This window comes from Berghia stephanieae, chromosome 3 (genome assembly GCF_034508935.2).
Source record: "Berghia stephanieae isolate SIO BIC M18660-M18661 chromosome 3, UCSD_Bste_1.3, whole genome shotgun sequence".
Lineage (NCBI taxonomy): Eukaryota > Metazoa > Mollusca > Gastropoda > Nudibranchia > Aeolidiidae > Berghia > Berghia stephanieae.
This window is the reverse complement of record NC_088362.1, coordinates 51,515,139-51,532,638: the sequence shown is the minus strand read 5'-3', so window position 1 is coordinate 51,532,638 and position 17,500 is coordinate 51,515,139. Positions and strand designations below refer to the sequence as shown.

The 17,500-nt window shown below is 37.6% G+C and overlaps 1 protein-coding gene across 6 annotated transcripts in view; it reads right to left on the bottom strand.

Moving 5' to 3' along the window:
- The window catches only part of LOC144967964 (43 kDa receptor-associated protein of the synapse-like), a 32,781-nt gene that overhangs the window by 10,370 nt on the left and 4,911 nt on the right, over window positions 1-17,500 (bottom strand). The window contains exons 2-6 of one of the 6 annotated variants that reach the window (XM_078905787.1): window positions 11,754-11,873; window positions 8,308-9,150; window positions 7,075-7,246; window positions 1,937-2,035; window positions 1,191-1,313 (exon numbers count right to left, since the gene is read on the bottom strand). In XM_078905787.1, the coding sequence (XP_078761913.1) occupies window positions 1,191-1,313; window positions 1,937-2,035; window positions 7,075-7,246; window positions 8,308-8,828 (915 nt within the window). In that variant the 5' untranslated portion in view covers window positions 8,829-9,150; window positions 11,754-11,873. Of the gene's footprint in view, window positions 1-1,190; window positions 1,314-1,936; window positions 2,036-7,074; window positions 7,247-8,307; window positions 9,151-9,834; window positions 10,015-10,646; window positions 10,872-11,239; window positions 11,416-11,753; window positions 11,874-17,500 lie in introns of those variants that run through there. The other 5 variants (XM_078905785.1, XM_078905788.1, XM_078905786.1 and 2 more) reach the window with 5 other exon arrangements.

Here is a 17,500-nt window from a genome sequence, read left to right as displayed (position 1 = left end):
CCTTGGACAAGTCACCTCGCCCTAGCTTACTTTTCGGCCTCTGTACTGCGGTTGACGCCTGGGTTATTACAGTCTTCCATTTCACTAGACCGTAAAGACAAATTTCCCTCTTTCCCACTCTTCCATATACCGAAGTGAACCTTTTCAAACCGAAACGACCCATTCGCTCATCCGGTAGAAACCTATTTGTCATTTTCTTTTAATATTTTTTCCCAAGGGGCTACGGGTACTTGTTTTGAGAAAACAAATCAGTTGTCTGGTCTTAAACCTCCTTCCAACCTCCTGCCGCCGACACCATCTTCAAGGGGAAAATGCGCAGTTAATGGGTGCGGTCAGTGAGGGAGCGGATAGCAGATGGCAATGGAAAGAAACATGCTGGCGTGTGTGGATAAGAAACTAGCTATGGATAAAAGGCTATCCTAATAATGTTTGTACAAAAACAGACGCCCAATGAGGGACTCATACTGTACCAATTTAATATTTGGTTCCATATTAATATAGGCCAAAATGGTGGAACTATATGAAACACAGTGAAGCACGAAAGAAACATTCTGGTGCGTGTGAATAAGACACTGGGTTAAGAATAAAAGGCTAGTCTAAGCGTGATGGTACAAAAATACACGCCCAACGTGCGACGTATACTACTATAGATAGAATGAAGTTGACGTCACTCGGGTATTTGTCATTGTTTTTTTGCCATCCACGTTTATGAGTAATTATGACTTAGCTGTATTATCCAGACTATAAAAGTTCATGGTAACACAGAGTTTTGTGTGTTGGTCCGTTATACTTCCGGATGGCAATGTTGTGAGCTTCTAAGCCAAGCGCATATTATCTATATCAAATCGATATTTGGTTTGTATGGCCAATGGTAGGACTGGATAAAACACTTTCAACATGATATGTGGAAAAGCGCTATACAAATCCGTATGTGTTGATCGGTGTGCTCTCGAAGACAACCCCTTGGTCAAGCCCAGGATTTCGTTACTTTTGAATGAATTTAATCTATTCACTGAAATAATATAACCTATTTCAAAATGTTGTAGTGAAAGTAACCTGACACAGATTATGTGGCTGATATAATCGGTTCGTTACTTTTTTGAGGGAACTTCTTTTTTGAGGCGTTCCTCTTCAGTATTAAAAACAAAACAAAACAATGAACATAATGTATGCCTTGTCACCAGTAATACCTTTTCGAACTGTCGTTGACAGACGGCCGTCTTCGCCATTCCACCTAATACTTCAACCTGTCCCAATCTGTCTCCAATCTCTGACATGATACTGTACGCAGATTCGTATCTTGGACTCGATCTCTGGGGTGGAGAGAACATGAAAAGTTTATGTACTTGTTTGTAGGCGTAATATTGTGAAAGAAAATGATTTTAGCGGCATTAAATAATAGAGCCTTTATATAGACCAATATCCACTAAATGTGCTCAAGGCGCTTTTCATGGGGTCCCTGACCAATAGCAATACGTAACATGTAGAACGAAACATGACGCCTGTTAGGCGATATTACAATTTTTTTCGGACAGAGACAACGCTGTTAACATTCAGGTACTCATTTTACACCTAAGTACAGTGAGATAATGTGAGTAAAGAGCCTATTCCAAGGACTCAACTATGCACTGAGCGAGGCTCGAACCCAGGATCTTCCGATCCGAAAGCGAGTGTCATACCATAAGACCACATAGCCGAACTGTGGAGTTCTCATTTATATAAAAATAATAGTCGTAACCAAAGGATAGCTGTATTTAGACTTAGAGCAAAAAAAAAAAAAACAAAAAAACAAGACAATTAAAGTTTCATTCATAGAGACAGGCTATGCAATTATTGATGCTTGACTTTTGCACTAGTCTAGAGTGGAAACCATTCACCATCTATGCTAGAAATTATAACTGATATGGATTATTATTCAATAAACAATAGACCTCACCTCTATATCATTTCTCTTCCGATGGATATCGGCAAATAGTAGAAGACACCTTGCCTGTACCGGCCTGTCAGCGTATAGAAGAGCTAATTTCATGGCATCCTGTGGGTAAATAAAACATTATGAGAGAATGAATGGACACATTATAGAGCACAGAAGATAACTATATTATGGCATAATTCGCTGTCGTCTATCTGATTTTTATGTAATGTATTAATGTTTTTATTGTTTTTTTGTTGTTGTTTGCTGAAGAAATGCTTTGAGCCCGAAACGTTCCGTGTTTGGTATTTTGTTCTTTTTAAAAATCTGTTATATTCATTTGTGTTTATTACTTTTTAATGTGCGGCTATGTAGTCTAGTGGTATGACACTCGCTTTCGGATCGGAAGGTCCTGGGTCCGAGCCTCGCTCAGTGCATAGTTGAGTCCTTGGAAAAGGGTCTTTACTCACATTCTCTCACAGTACTCAGGTGTAAAATGAGTACCCGGCAGTTAACAGCGTTGTCTCTGTTTGAAAAAAAATGTAATACCGCCTAACAGGCGTCATGTTTCGTTCTACATGTTACGTCAGGGACCCCTTGAAAAGCGCTTTGAGCACTTTAATTGGATATTGCTCTATATAAATTTTTTTTTCTAATCGATTCAGAACCAGGGAAGCTGCTCTCCCAAACGCGAGGAACCTTATTCTTTCAATTTCAAGTCTACCTCCATCACGTGATTTTAAATTTCTGTGAAGAAAATAAAAGCTGAGAACAAGTTGAACATTTTAGTGCTATTTAGCACTAATTCTTCTAATCTCCTTTCCTCCACCTGGTACGTGGCATTTATGATGCTCTGTCATAACTAGCAATTAGGCTTGCGCCAAATGATCTATTTTTAGAATGACTCACAGCGGTAACAAGTTTCTGGCTTGAATAGACCTACGTTAAGCACGTGCCCCGTGGATCAAAAGTACTGGCTCACTTTAAACATTGGGGTTATTAATAGTATCCCGTCCGCTTAAAGAAAGATGCACACGTTATGTTTATATATTTAGAGTCATGAGTAATAGAGGTTTTCGGTTCAAGGTAGAATTGGTGTGGATTAACTGTGAGGTTAAGAAAGGTGAGGGCTAAGTCTGTAATTGGTGGTAGGTGAGTAAATGATATATAGTAAGACGAAATTAATAAACAGTTAATAAAAATGAAATATACTCCTTTTATAAACCTCAAGGAAATATTTGTGTTTGTGGTTATCTAAAAACAATGATAAAGAACGAAAAAATCTTAGTGTCAAGCCGCAATGCAGCGCCTTGGAGTGAGACATTATGAGTAAGTTTCTACCTCAGTGGAAAAAGACTAGATGCCGACAGCATTATTCACTTGCTATCTCGAATTGAAGAGATGGAGAATGCTTGAGAACGGATGATTATTGAGAAAGAAACATTTGTGTATGCATGCGTGTGTGTATATGTGAAAGTATATATATATATATATATATATATATATATATATATATATATATATATGTGTGTGTGTGTGTGTGTGTATCTGTGTATCGGAGGATGGAGAGAGAGTGTGCGTGTGAGAGATAGAGATAGATAGATAGTCAGATAGTTATATATATAATATATATATATATATATATATTATATATAATTATATATATTATATTATATATATATATATATATATATATATATATATATATATATATATATAGAGAGAGAGAGAGAGAGAGAGAGATGAGAACCTAAGATATATTGATAATGATAAAACCGCGGAAAAGCTCTGTAATGTAAAAAATAGTTATTATGCCTATTCATTTCAAATATTAGAATTCCTAATGTGTATTCTTTTTTTTTCATTGCTCTCTCTTTCTCTCTCTCCCCCCCCCCTCTCTCTCTCTCTCTCTCTCTCTTTCTCTCTCTCTCTCTCTCTCTCCCTCCCTATCTCTCTCTCGCCCTCTCTCCCTCTCTCTCTCTCTCTCTCTCTCTCTCTCTCTCACTCTCTCTCTCTCCCTCTCTCTCTCTCTGGTTATGCGATACTTTAATATCTTAACATTAACAGACCCGGCGATATACAACAAGAGTTGGGTTATTTTTGAAAATTCCACATTAGCCAGGTTCAAGATGACTTTTGAGCTGAGATGAGTTTCAATCATTTCTTCAACTCTGCCGTACTTCAGACATACACGAATATAAACGTTTGGCCAGTAAACTCGTCCTTCAAATATCGATCGATTAAAATGACCTTCCTCTTGGCAAAAATTCTTAAATCTGGGACTTGTGAAGTCCAAGGTTTGAGAGTTTTTGCCAAGATGATGGTAATTCTAATCAATCGGTATATGAAGGACGAATTTTATGGCCAAAATATTTGATACGTGTCTTTGTCAGAGTATGGCAGTATTTACGTTCGCAAACGCCACGGTATCGAACTCTGATAAAACAACTATTTTTTTCACATTGGACATTATTCTAATTCAAATTAAATACTTACAACTTGTAAAAAAATGTCAAAAGTCTGAAACTAGAGAGGTCTGGATACCAGTTGGATGAGCATTCGCTTCACATGCAATGGGTGAAGTCGATATTTTTTCTGACTCCCTAACAAGTAGTGAATGGGTAGCTGGGTTTGTTAGATCTGGGGGAAAGTACTTTGCGGTAGATTAGGGTGCTTGCTATTAAAGGGTAGCAAGAAATTGCTACTGCTATTGCCCGTTTTACGCTATATAAACCTGGATAAACTCCGGCTCCAAGGCCCCGATGGACTCCTTAAACTAGAGACTTCTTGAAAAATCTTGAAAACGTTTTGTCTACTAAAACAACACGAGTATTTACCTCCTTGCTCCCTTCCCCCTCCCTCGAAGTAATCAGAGATAAGCACTTGTAAAGACGCTCAAGAATTCCTTGCAAAAGCAGATTTATCACGAACATTTTGATGAGTAAAATCCGACGTGCACATTTTAGCAGGTCTGATAGCCAGAGGCAATTATGGGTTTGGTTTATCTTTGTTGTAATGGACAATATTTTGCGCTAATTTTGAGTTTTTTCCCCTTAACAACAGGCCCATAAAATTAGGGTAATCAGACCTGTAAATTAGTACACGTCGGTTAACTCTGCAAATCACAGGTAGTAGAGCAATTATCCTTTAACACAATTTGCACGAAAAAGAATCTAGTTTAAATCCGCGTGCAGTTAACTGTCAGAAATTGCCCTTGTCCAGCTTAACCAGCAGTGAATGGGTGGCAGAGTGAAAGCTAGATCTAAGTAGAGGCGTCTATAAAGTACATGAATATGTATTTTGCTTGTTTTCACTCAGAAAAAAATAACGCAAAAATATATTTGGTCTATACGTATCTTATGAAAATGCATCTAATATAATATCCATAGTTAAATAAACAAAGTAGCCTACTTACATTTTTAAAACTTTGACATTATGTCAGGAATGTTTCGTGTTCATCATTTATCACCAAGCCAGTCCGTCCTTGTTTATTGATTACAAGTTTCTTTTGAAAAATTGTTAGCGTACACGCTTGATCAATAAATCTATTACAGTCTTCACCCCAGTGAATCAAGTTGAGAAAGAGAAAGACAAAATAAAACAAACAAACAAAAAGCACACAAACACCACAAACAAGCAAGTAAAAACAACAAAAAACAAAAAAAAACAAAAACAAAAAACCAACAAAAAAATCATTAACCCCCCCCCCCCCAAACTAAAACAAACCCAACCCAAAACAACCAACAAAACAAACACCCCCCCCCCCCCCCAAAAAAAAAAAAAAGCAACAAGAAAAAAGATACTCATCTCTCACCTCTCAATCAATATGCATTTAAAAGGCCTCATAACTAATGTTAATAGTGATATGCACTATCAATGATGTTTAATGCTATTATGAATTCTAGACTATTGCAACTCTCTTCTCTACGGGCTTCCAAAGTGCTGGGTCGCAAGACGACTGCAGTTGTTACAAAACAGGACAGCAAGAATTGTCACCCAGACAAAAAGAATAAGCATTTTATACCTCCTGTTTTTGGAATACCTTAGTGGCTTCCCGTGGAGAGGAGAATTGATTGTAAACTAGCATGCATTGCCTTCAATAAATGTCTTCACAACACTGATCCAGATTATTTAAAATCACTTCTTACTGTCCATATTCCAAGTTTCTCACTCAGGTCTGCTAACTCAGTATCATTTGAAAGAAAAATCCCTAAAACTAAATTCTCTGAACGATCTTTTGCCTTTTCTGCTCTAGCTGTGTGGAATGTCAGACCTTTGATAAACCCTCTTTTTAGATCAACCTATCAAATGAGTCGTTGATATACATGCGTGTGCATGTATGGGCGCATGTGTTTGTCTATGCCTTTGCAAAATTTTGTTACTTTGTCACGCTTTCTTCTCGGGTGTAGCGGTTCGAGATTTAAATCAGTTTCATGTTTTTTTAAAAAAAACTTTGTTGTATTGATTTATAAATTTGACGGCTCTGTTTTATATTTGTTCGATTTTTTTGATTTATGATTTGTGGTGAGGGTCCCAGTCAGAGCTACTATGTAATATGTAGCTACTTTGTAGCTCTTTAATCTGATTTCCCTCCTGCTGTCGTATAAGTATACTACCGATATAAACTCTGACCCCATGAATTATATTTTAGTCTATGTCATCTGTATCATATTCTGGCCCATTTTCATTTGAAATGAGGATTTTTTTTTGCAGAAGATGGGCTCAGTTTCAGAGATAGTTGGTCATGCCTGCAGGATGCTAGCAGACTAAGAATATTGTTATCCTGGACTTCAAAAGAAAAAAGCAGGTCCAAAGAAATTTGGTGGAGATCGGTCGAGAGAGAACTGAAATCCCAAAATATCAGCCTTCAGATATCCGCGAAAAGCCAAAGTAACAAAGTAACAATATTTTGCAAAGGCCTAAACAATCAAGTTAAATTATCCCTCGGTGATGTTCAACAAAATAAGAGGAAGTCATCCAAGTTTATAGTTCCCCACTCAAGAGTGGATGTCCATTTGTACTCTTTTAAACCATCAACATTGAACTCCCGAAACCTCAGCCCCGAGACCGCAACCCATTCAACGAAAGACCGAGAACATTGTCGATCCCAGACGGGCACAGAGATGATTGAGTGAACATTATGTGCTTTAAAAATAACTCACCTCACAGCTATCCATGGCTTCAGAGTACCTTCCAGTTTTCCGATGTACTACAGCCATCTGAACCACGATCGCCCGTCGGAGTTTTTGTACGGGATCTGAAGGTCGGAAGTCATCCAATAAATCCATGGCGTTATTGCAATAAGCAAGGCTACTCTCGTAGTCTCCCAATTCACTGAAAATAGAAATCCAGACATATTATCTTATCAAAAAGAAATAAAATTAGAAAATTCAAAAAGACAAAAAATGCGGACGGGTTTCGTCCTCTCCTTTCAAATTTGACTCCAATGTCCTAATTTGTATATTTTGTTGATGAAGGGGGTTCAGAAACGTCCACATCATTTTCTTTGTAAATTTGAGCGAGGTTTTTATTCTATATTTCAAAGTTTGTTACATTTTCAAGCTTCAAGCAACATTATTAAGATTAATTATGCAATGTCAATTTTCTGCTATCTCGCATTAGTTTGTTTAATTGCAAACTTTTTCAACATATTATTTACATTTAAAAGGCATAGTTTGTAATATTTTGATGTTGCTTAATTATTGTGGATCATCATTTAATCGCGATGAATCTGATATTATTTTTATACCTTTGGAAAATAACAACTACTCTGAATTAATTGTTATTTGGTCTATTCTTAAACTCAGTTTTCATTTGTATTTTTTCGCTATTTATTGATTTGTACCTACGTTAGGGGGAAAAGTTTATTTAGAAAGAAAAAAAAGTTTAAAAAAAAAAGAATTTCCCTAGAAAAAGATAAGTATCTGACTTTCCTCTTATCAAAAGATTAAATGTAGAGTCTGTGTAAATATGAATAAATGATCTCATCATATAACAAAATATATACAATCGCATGGAAGTGACACATTTAAAGAGGATTGTAACAAGAAATGAAGTGAGTAGTAAAGTGCCAGAAGACAACAGAGAATCAAAACTTCTGGGCGACGATGGGGGGCTCGAACCCGCGACCTTACTGGTACGACAACTTCGCCTGGCCTGGGGAGATCATGACTCTACCGTATGAGCTATCCACGACCCCCCAAAAAGTCGCTTCAAACTCTGGTCTGTCTAGAGCCACTTCTCCCCGACTTCAGTCACTTTTCTGAATTAAAGAGGATTGCAGATACTACAAAAGTAGATCGATATGGAAACCTTGGATCAAGAAGCCAGGCTTTCACGACGTGTATGGGAATTCCACCCACCTAAATAAACTAAATAAAACTCGTAATACTTACCAAAACAAATGGCCCATTCTTGCCGATGTCAAAAGCTGTAACTGCTTATCGTCCTTGGCCTTTGCCTCATCCATGGCATGCACGTAATTGGTCCAGGCTTTGACAAACTCGCTGGTCCCAGCAAAGGCGTTGGCCAAACACAAATGGATTTGCCCGGTCAGAGGTGCTTTGGCTGGATGCGGGTAAGCTTGTTGGGAACTTCTACTGTAAGAAATGGCTTTGCTAAATTCACACGACTTCTCATTGCAGAGGGCTAGATTATAATAAGCCTCTGACAGGCACGAAACGTCTTGAATGGTATTGGCAAGTTCGCACTGTTGCCCTGCGTACGTTAAGGCTTCTCTGTATTTGCCAATGTCACAAAGGCAAAGACACATTTTCCCACATACTTGGAATTTGTCAATTGGTTTTTGTAATCGTTTTAAAGCTTTGGCCCACTGCTCTACAGCTTCATCAAACCGTTGCTCTTGAAACATCGCATCTCCTTTCTCCAGCTCTTTCTTAGCTAGTTTTTGCCCCATGATTGGTGCAGAGTTGAAAACGTTAAGCTTTCATTTAAATCAAATTCGAGTCTGGGTGTAGTTAATTCGAAAAAATACACTGTCGAAAACAATCATTTTATGCAAGAAGCACACCTTGTAATGTATAGTTACAAATGAAAGAAAAGAAGTGTTTGAATTAGTAATCCATACAACTCTTCATTCTTGAGTGAACCCGACAATGGCAAAAGATCCAAATTGTTTTCTGTTGATGGTGAATGGGATTGAGTGCCTGCAATGTCAAGCTTTCTTTACTTTAAGTCAGCTGTCTTGCATTATATCTGATGGAGCCGTAAAGGCGTATCTGAGAAGAAAGGAAAAATTAAGGAGTTATGGAGTGATGAGATTGTAACTATGTTTTTAAAGGTTGACGATGATGATGATGATGATGATGATGATGATGATGACGACGATGATGATGATGATGATGATGATGATGATGATGACGATGATGATGATGATGACGATGATAATGATGATGATAATCTTGATGATTATGTTTATGGTCGAGGGAGTGGGGATCGTGGTTGTGGTTGTGATGTAGTGGTAGGTAAAGTGGCAATGATTATTTGCTGTTAACGAGATCTGATTAAAAATGGTTAATATCTATTTATAGATTTTACCCATACTACAAAACCACATCACCATAAATTTAGAATGTCAAATAATAAAAAAAAAAATTAAAATGAGTGAAGTATCTCTCCACAATGAATGACTTTTAGTTATTATATTATTTGTCAAGGAAAACATGGCTTCAACGACCGACTTTCTTTTACATACACTTGAACTCGAATGTTTCTTTGGGATGTATCTCTGTTTATTTTCATTTTTTCTTTATATATCTCTTACAATCATCTGCAAATTGATAAACATTTTTGTCATTTTATCATCTTTTGATTGATGGATGTTTTTTTTTTCTGTTTTTTTAAACCTACACCAAAATTTTTATATTGTTGATTTTTATAAAGTATTAATCTATAACATTCACCAGTAAATTTTGCTTAGTCGTTTCACTGGAAATACCCATAAATGTTGGTCACAATGGCAATTTATCTCAGTTTTATATTTTCCATTTGTTTTGTTTCATCCCTCGGTAAGGCTTTGAAGTAACCATTTAGACAAACGTAATAACAAACATTACCATAGTTTATCATAACACCCACTTATCAGCTAACATGGAAATCATCTGTAACAGTTACATGGCTAGACAACAATAGCCTTTGTGATTAAGGACGTATTTGTATCGATTGGATGACTAAACATTGTGGAATCAAACATTGTGGAATCAAGTCAGCTTGAGCATGGTTACTAATTATGATAATAATAATTCGTGAGAACTGAGAACCCTTGTCCTGAATCATATTATTAGCGGGACGGTTTCAAGGCAAAAACCTGCGATAAGAAATGACAGAATGCCTATATTAACTTAAAAACGGCTTAAGGCTAACCCACACCGGAGACTGCAGACGACCCGGCACTGCCGTCCTCTGCCGTCTTCCGGATAAAGACGTCGGGCACGGACAAAATACTAAGAATAAAGAGAAGAGCCGCTAGACCTATCCATACGAAGCACCCGACGTCCTCTGCCGTTTTTTTTTTTCGAGCTCGGTATGGTAGGTCTCGCGGCTCTTCTCTTTATTCTTAGTATTTTGTCCGTGCCCGACGTTTTTATCCTGATGACGGGAGAGGACCACAGTGCGGGTCGTCAGTTTCGGGTTTGGGTTAGCCCTTAGATGACTTTCCTTAAGTAGGCCTTCACCCCAATAACACAATGACATAGGGCAACCACTATGAGAATACCATAGCAAAAACTAAAAGAACACTAGAATTCTTGAGCCGTAATCTGTATCTCTGCTTTAGAAAAGTCAAAGCACAGGCATGCCAGTCACTCGCCCGTCCAACCATAGAATAATAGTCCGTTAAAGAATCACTTTGTAAAATACACAAAATAATTTTTTTAAATCCACAAACAGAGAGCGAGATTGATGACTTATTGTAGATCCAGAAATCAGGGGTGTGTCATACACACAAGCTTTGAAATAACTTAGCTGGAGTTCACCATGATTGGAAATTGAACAAATGTGTTCGATTTTCCATTCATATGAACTCGAAAGAGTTAAACTAGACTGACTTTCACTCTTTTTAACTCTCTCCTTGCCGACCATTTTCAAGATTTTTACTGAAAGTCATACGATACAACACGCAAATTGAATTTTTAAATCTCAATTTAAAAGCAATTAATACATGCCATACATAATTTTGTTGAGGAAAACAAGTTTTCCAACACAATTTTGAGTTCTTGTAAAGATAACAAAGATTTTTCTTCAAATTCTGTGATTTGCAAAACAAAGCTGAATAAGAAAAACGCTGTTTGTATCATAAAATAATGTTACCATTTCCCTACAGTTGGTAAGAAGAGGGTTAAAGACCATATTGATTACTATGAATATCCCAAAGGAATACACAGTGCAGAAGAACTACAGTTTCAGACATGGCAACACATATTAATTCATGCCTCGCACAAAAACAGACATCAATTAATACAATTTTTATCCGAGGTCTATTCGGGAGTGGAACGTGCCACCAAACCCCCCCCCCCCCCCCCCCAAAAAAAAACAAACAAAAAAAAACAGAAAAAAAAACAAAACAAAAAACAAGTCGATAACATAATTTTAGACACGTTCAAAAGATCAATTGACACATCCATTTGATATCAAGATAAAAGGATTATTTTTTTTAAACCGGAATATATGTGTTGGAATATGCACCAGACTGTATATGTCGGGATAGGTTTATTGGAATATACACACCCGATTTGTGTCGGAATATGTGTGTTTCTCATTCTGATTGTACAGTTGCAGTGATGGACACAAATTAAATAAGTAATATCTATCTATTGCAACTCACCCTTTAGAAGAAAATTTATAATTTCCAATGTTTTCTCACGTTTTCAAAGTTGCTCCAAGGTTATCAATGTCAGCATCAAAGTGACAAATCAAGGAACAGGCACTGGTGTAAGATATAAATCTGAAAACGAGTGCATGAAACAGTGCCAGACAAAGCAGATAGAAAAATACAAGAATCCCCCCCCCCCCACCCCACACACACACAAACACCGTAGCCATCGTAAAGTTATAGCCCGACACTGAAACCGTGGCCATCGCTGAAACCCAAAAAGACTGGTATTTTGACGTCATTATTTGGTTTTTGCACCGCTAGTGAGTTGTTAGTAGTAATAGTGGAAACAAGTGGTCCCATTGGTTGAACTATTGAATACAAATCACGATTTGTTAACTTTTGTGGCCAAAGACTGGCATTTTGACGTCATTTTTTAGTCAGTGTCAGGCTATAAGTTAACGATGGCTACGCGCGCGCACACACACACACACACACACACACACACACACACACACACAAACATACAAATCAGCCTGCCTCGCCTGGGGATCAAACCTCAGACATCCTTATTGCCATCCGGAAATATTGATAGATCGAAGTTGATGTCACTCAGGACTTTGTTATTGCTTTTTGCCATCCGCGTTTATGAATAGTTCTCACTAAACTGTAGAGATAGTATGCGCTTGGCTAAGAAGTTCATAACATTGCCATCCGGAAGTATAACTTTCCAACACACAAAACGGTGTGTAACCATGAACGTCTATAGTCTGTTTAATACAGATTACTGAGAAACAATCATAAACGCGGGTGGCAAAAAAAACAACAAACAAAAAAAAAAAAAAAAAAAAAAAAAAAAACAAAGACCTGAGTCGAACTATCTATTGACCAAACTATAAACGTTCAAGGTTATACATAGTTTTGTGTGTTGTTCCGTTACACTTCCGGACGGCAATTTTGTGAACGCCAAGCGATGTGCAACATTGAGCGTTTATAGATAGTATGCGCTTGGCTAAGAAGCTCACAACATTGCCATCCGGAAATATAACGGACCAACACACAAAACTATGTGTAACCATGAATTTTTATAGTCTGGTTCATACAGTTTAGTGAGAAGTACTCATAAAAGTGGGTGGCAAAAACAATAACAAAGACCTTAGTGACGTCATTTTCGTTCTATCTATAGTCTAGTTGATACAGTTTAATGAGAATCACTCCTAAACATTGATGATAAAAAATAATAACAAAGACCTGATTGACGTCAAATTTGTTCTATCTATAAACATTCCAGATTACACACAGTTTTGTGTGTTGGTCCGTTATATTTCCGGATGGCAATGTTGTGAGTTTCTTAGCCAAGCGCACAGCATCGAAAGGAAAAAGCCAAACCCCCAAAAAGTCAGTCTTCCTTGACTGAGGATAGAACCCATTCCTCCTGATTGCCGATCAGACATGCTATCGTTACACCATAGAGGTTACCGGGAAGTTGGGGGCGGTTTAATGCTGATATTCTTCCCAATACGCGTTACCGTTATAAACCCTCTACAGCCTCAAATGGTCATTAATTCACATTTCTATTACGGACGATATCAATAGACACCTAGATAACCACGCCTCTCGGACAGTCGTCATAATGTAAACAATGGCAGTGATTGGTAAATAAAGAAAACTACACATGTTTTAACATTGATGGTATGAGATTAAGTGAAATACCCACAGTTCTAACACACAGAAAACTATGTGCACGCTTAAACGTTAACAATAATATGATCTAGAAAATAGTGTAATAACTAGTCACCCATCTGGTGGTATAAAAACAATAACAATGATCAGAGAGAGATATAGTCGATTTCATTTACGTTATTGTTTATAAACAAACAAAAATGTTTGTCCGAGCACTCGTGAAGGTGTGTCACAAATGCCATGTTTTGATTGGTCAAAAATTACTGGTTAATTGTATTAAGGGCTCTTTTTCTAGAAACACAACAACCCTCTGGAACAAACTTTCAAAAGATTTACGGCATTATTCGTTGGAAGATGTGCTTTAAAAACCATCTTAAGACATTGTACCTTCCCCTAGTAATGCGTTAATGCACACGTAAAGCGCTCTGATTACTTCCTCATGACACAGCAGAGCGCTCAAAAAATTAATGCTATGTATTATGTCTTTTTAAGTCACACAAACACACGCGCGCGCACGCACGCACTCACGCACACACACACAGAGAGAGAGAGAGAGAGAGAGAGAGAGAGAGAGAGAGCAGGAGAGAGAGAGAGAGAGAGAGAGAGAGAGAGAGAGAGAGAGGGGGGGGGTCTTATTCAAATTAGCTCAATTATTATCAATCGTCAATACAAAGCAACCGCAAGTTGTATAATTGCACAGAACAGCAGGTTGGTCTAGGTCATAAAAAAAACTGTCACACGGCCAGTAATGTAATGCTTTGGGGGGAAAAAAACCAACAAAGAGATGAATTTAAAACTTTGGCCAGAAAACTCGCTCTCCAAATATCGATCAATTAAAATAATCCTTATCTTGGCAAAAACTCTAAAATCTGGGACCTCGCAAGTCCGCAAAGTCCCAGGTTTGAGAGTTTTTGTCAAGATAGGATCATTTCAATTGTTTGATACTAATTTGAAGGTCGAGTTTTCCGGCCAAAGTTTTAAATATGTATTTTTTAATCAAAGTAGGGGGTCACATCAACCCATGTAAACAGGATATCAAAGCCTTCAAAGTTATTGATTGTTGAAAATCGTATTAACAGCCCCGGAATGATAAAGCCGTGTGTGTGTTTATAAAATGTATACCAACTGCCCTCCCTTTTTCTTGGTCAGCAATAGGTCTCGTCTTGCCTTAATGTAGGTAAGAATCCTACCATAGACAGTCACTTCATAGGTTGATGTTCTATCTAAGTGAAGAGAGAGAGAGAGAGAGAGAGAGAGAGAGAGAGAGAGAGAGGGAGGGAGAGAGCGAGAGAGATAGAGAGAAAGAAAGAACACACACACACACACATACACACACACACACAGAGGCTCAGATATACGCACAAACTTAGAGAGAGACAGCGAGCGAGCGAGAGAGTTAGAGAGAGAGCGAGAGAGAGAGAGAGAGAGAGAGAGAGAGAGAGAGAGAGAGAGAGAGAGAGAGAGAGGGGGTCGTATTTTAATAATGTTTCTTTAAATGCAAATATCAATCTGAAATCTAGTCAAAACAGATACTCAAGTACGTTTGACGAAAGTGTGATGAGCTTGTGTTTAAAGAGTTTCGGTTTATTTTGATCCCCTCCGTCGATCAAGCAGTCGTAGGGTGAGTTGGTTAGATATGGCTGAAAGTACTTTGTGAAAGTATAATCCTGACCCAAAAGGGCAGAGGGCAGTTATTGCTGTCGTCCATTTAACATCCTATTATGCGGCTATGTGGTCTTGTGATATGATACTCGCTTTAGGATCGGAGAGTCCTGGGTTAGAGCCTCGCTCGGCGCATAGTTGACTCCTTGGAAAAGGGTTCTTTACTCACATTCTCTCATCGTACTCTGGTGTAAAATGAGTACTGGTTGTTAACAGCGTTGTCTTTCTCGGAAATTTTTTTTGTAAAATCACCTAACAGGCGCCATGTTTCGTTCTCGATGTAAAGTAGAATTGCGCAATATTTTAAAATGAATTAAAACTCTCTCGACCATATTCTCACCGTCTAGCTATAGAGATAGTTTAATAAGTATATAACAATAACAAAAAATAAAACGTGAGCTTTTGTTTAGAGCAATATCCACTAAACGTGTTCAAATCTCTTTACAAGGAGTCCCTAGCTAACAGCAACACCTCACATGCAGGACGAGGCATGAATCCTGTTAGGCGCTATTACCAGTTTTTCTGACAAGAAAACACATGTAACAGCCAGGTACTCATTTTACGCCTGAGTACGGTGAGAGAATGTTAGTTAAGAACCTCAACTATGCGCCGCTCAGAGAGGGACTCGATCCCAGGACCTTCCGATCCGAAGGCCACAAGACTATATTGTAATAGTGGTAAATAGGAATCTTTAGTACTTACGCCAAATCGGGTCTGATTTCATTGTGATAGTAACTGTAGTTGGGCGTTATATAAAGACCATCTGTGGCTCAAGTTACATTGTAACAAATTAGTAAAATGTATACCAATATTACGTGACCCTCTTAGACAAATATATGATAACTGAGAGAGAGAGAGAGAGAGAGAGAGAGAGAGAGAGAGAGAGGGGGAGCAGAGAGAGAGAGAGAGGGGGGGGGGGCAGAGAAAGAAATAACGAGAAATAGAAAGAGAAAGAAAGAGAGAGAAAGAAATATATAGAAATAGAAAGAGAAGGAAAAAATAGAGAGAGAAAGAGAAGAAAAAAAAAGAGAGAGAGAGAGAGAGAGAGAGAGAGAGAGAGAGAGAGAGAGAGAGAGAGGAGAGAGAGAGAGAAAGAGAAGAAAGAAAGAAAAAAAAAAAAAAGAGAGAAAGAGAGAGAGAGAGAGAGAGAGAGAGAGAGAGAGAGAGAGAGAGAGAGAGAGAGAGAGAAAATCGATATAAGAAAACCCCTAATTCAGCCCAAAAAAAAAACAACAAAAAACAAAACAAACAAAAAACAAAAAAAACAAAACAAATAGACATCTGCCGTCCATCTGGTTTTTAAGTAATGTGTGTTCTTATTGTTTGTCATTGACTGAAGAATTGTTTTGAGCCCGAAACATTCCGTATTGACTTTGTTTTTGTTTTTGAAGCTGTTATGTTCATTATTATTGATTACTCACTACACGACGACCACTTCAAACTTTAGTTGAATACCTAGTACATAATTTTGCCACTCCCGTCAAGTACAACGCCATCATTTTGGCGTGTTCCCATGGGTCAAAGCCAGTTTTAATTATGTGGTACCTGTTTTTATCACCGTTCCTATCGTAAAGGCAACACATGGCAATGTCTAATTAAACTGGCTTTGTTCTGTTTCAGTTGATATTATTAAACCACAGTGTGAAAATCAGGCTGTGCATTGAGGAATTATATTATGATTTACTTAGGTGAAAGTTTATCGTGTCATAAGTAAAGGTTATATTATTGTTATTATGGAAAATCAATTTTGAGTAAGATCATTAAGAGTTAGCGTTGGAATGTTTTTTATTAATCAGCAGTTTTGAAATGGTTATTTAACTCGTTAAGCAAGAGCGGGGGTGTCCATTTGTAGCCTACTCGTTCTAATCATCGACGTTGAGACACTGGAATAGTCTCACATCTCCAATGAAAGTAAAAGACTTCTTGTGGTCTGTGGAATCTTCATAATTGAATTTACATAAGAAGAAGAAGAAGAAGAAGAAGAAGAAGAAGAAGAAGAAGAAGAAGAAGAAGAAGAAGAAGAAGAAGAAGAAGAAGAAGAAGAAGAAGAAGAAGAAGAAGAAGAAGAAGAAGAAGAAGAAGAAGAAGAAGAAGAAGAAGAAGAAGTGGTAAACGTTTAAAAGCGCTTGTTACACTTTTAAGTCATTTCAGCGTCTAGGAAAAGAAAATAAGAAAACAATCAATAGAACAGTTTTGGAGTCAAGTGGCTCTTTCATTCTTGTATCACAGACTTCATGGGAAATATAAAGGTGTGGCACCTGAGTATGTCTCAGAAATATAATTTATCCAAGTCACCAGCCGCCGGTCAAGATTAGCATGGAAAAATCCTAAGAGAATCTAATTATAAAACAGACAACACCCTCTTGTGTTTTTGACTCTGTAACCTTGCGTTAAAACAGTTCTTTTTGTTTAGA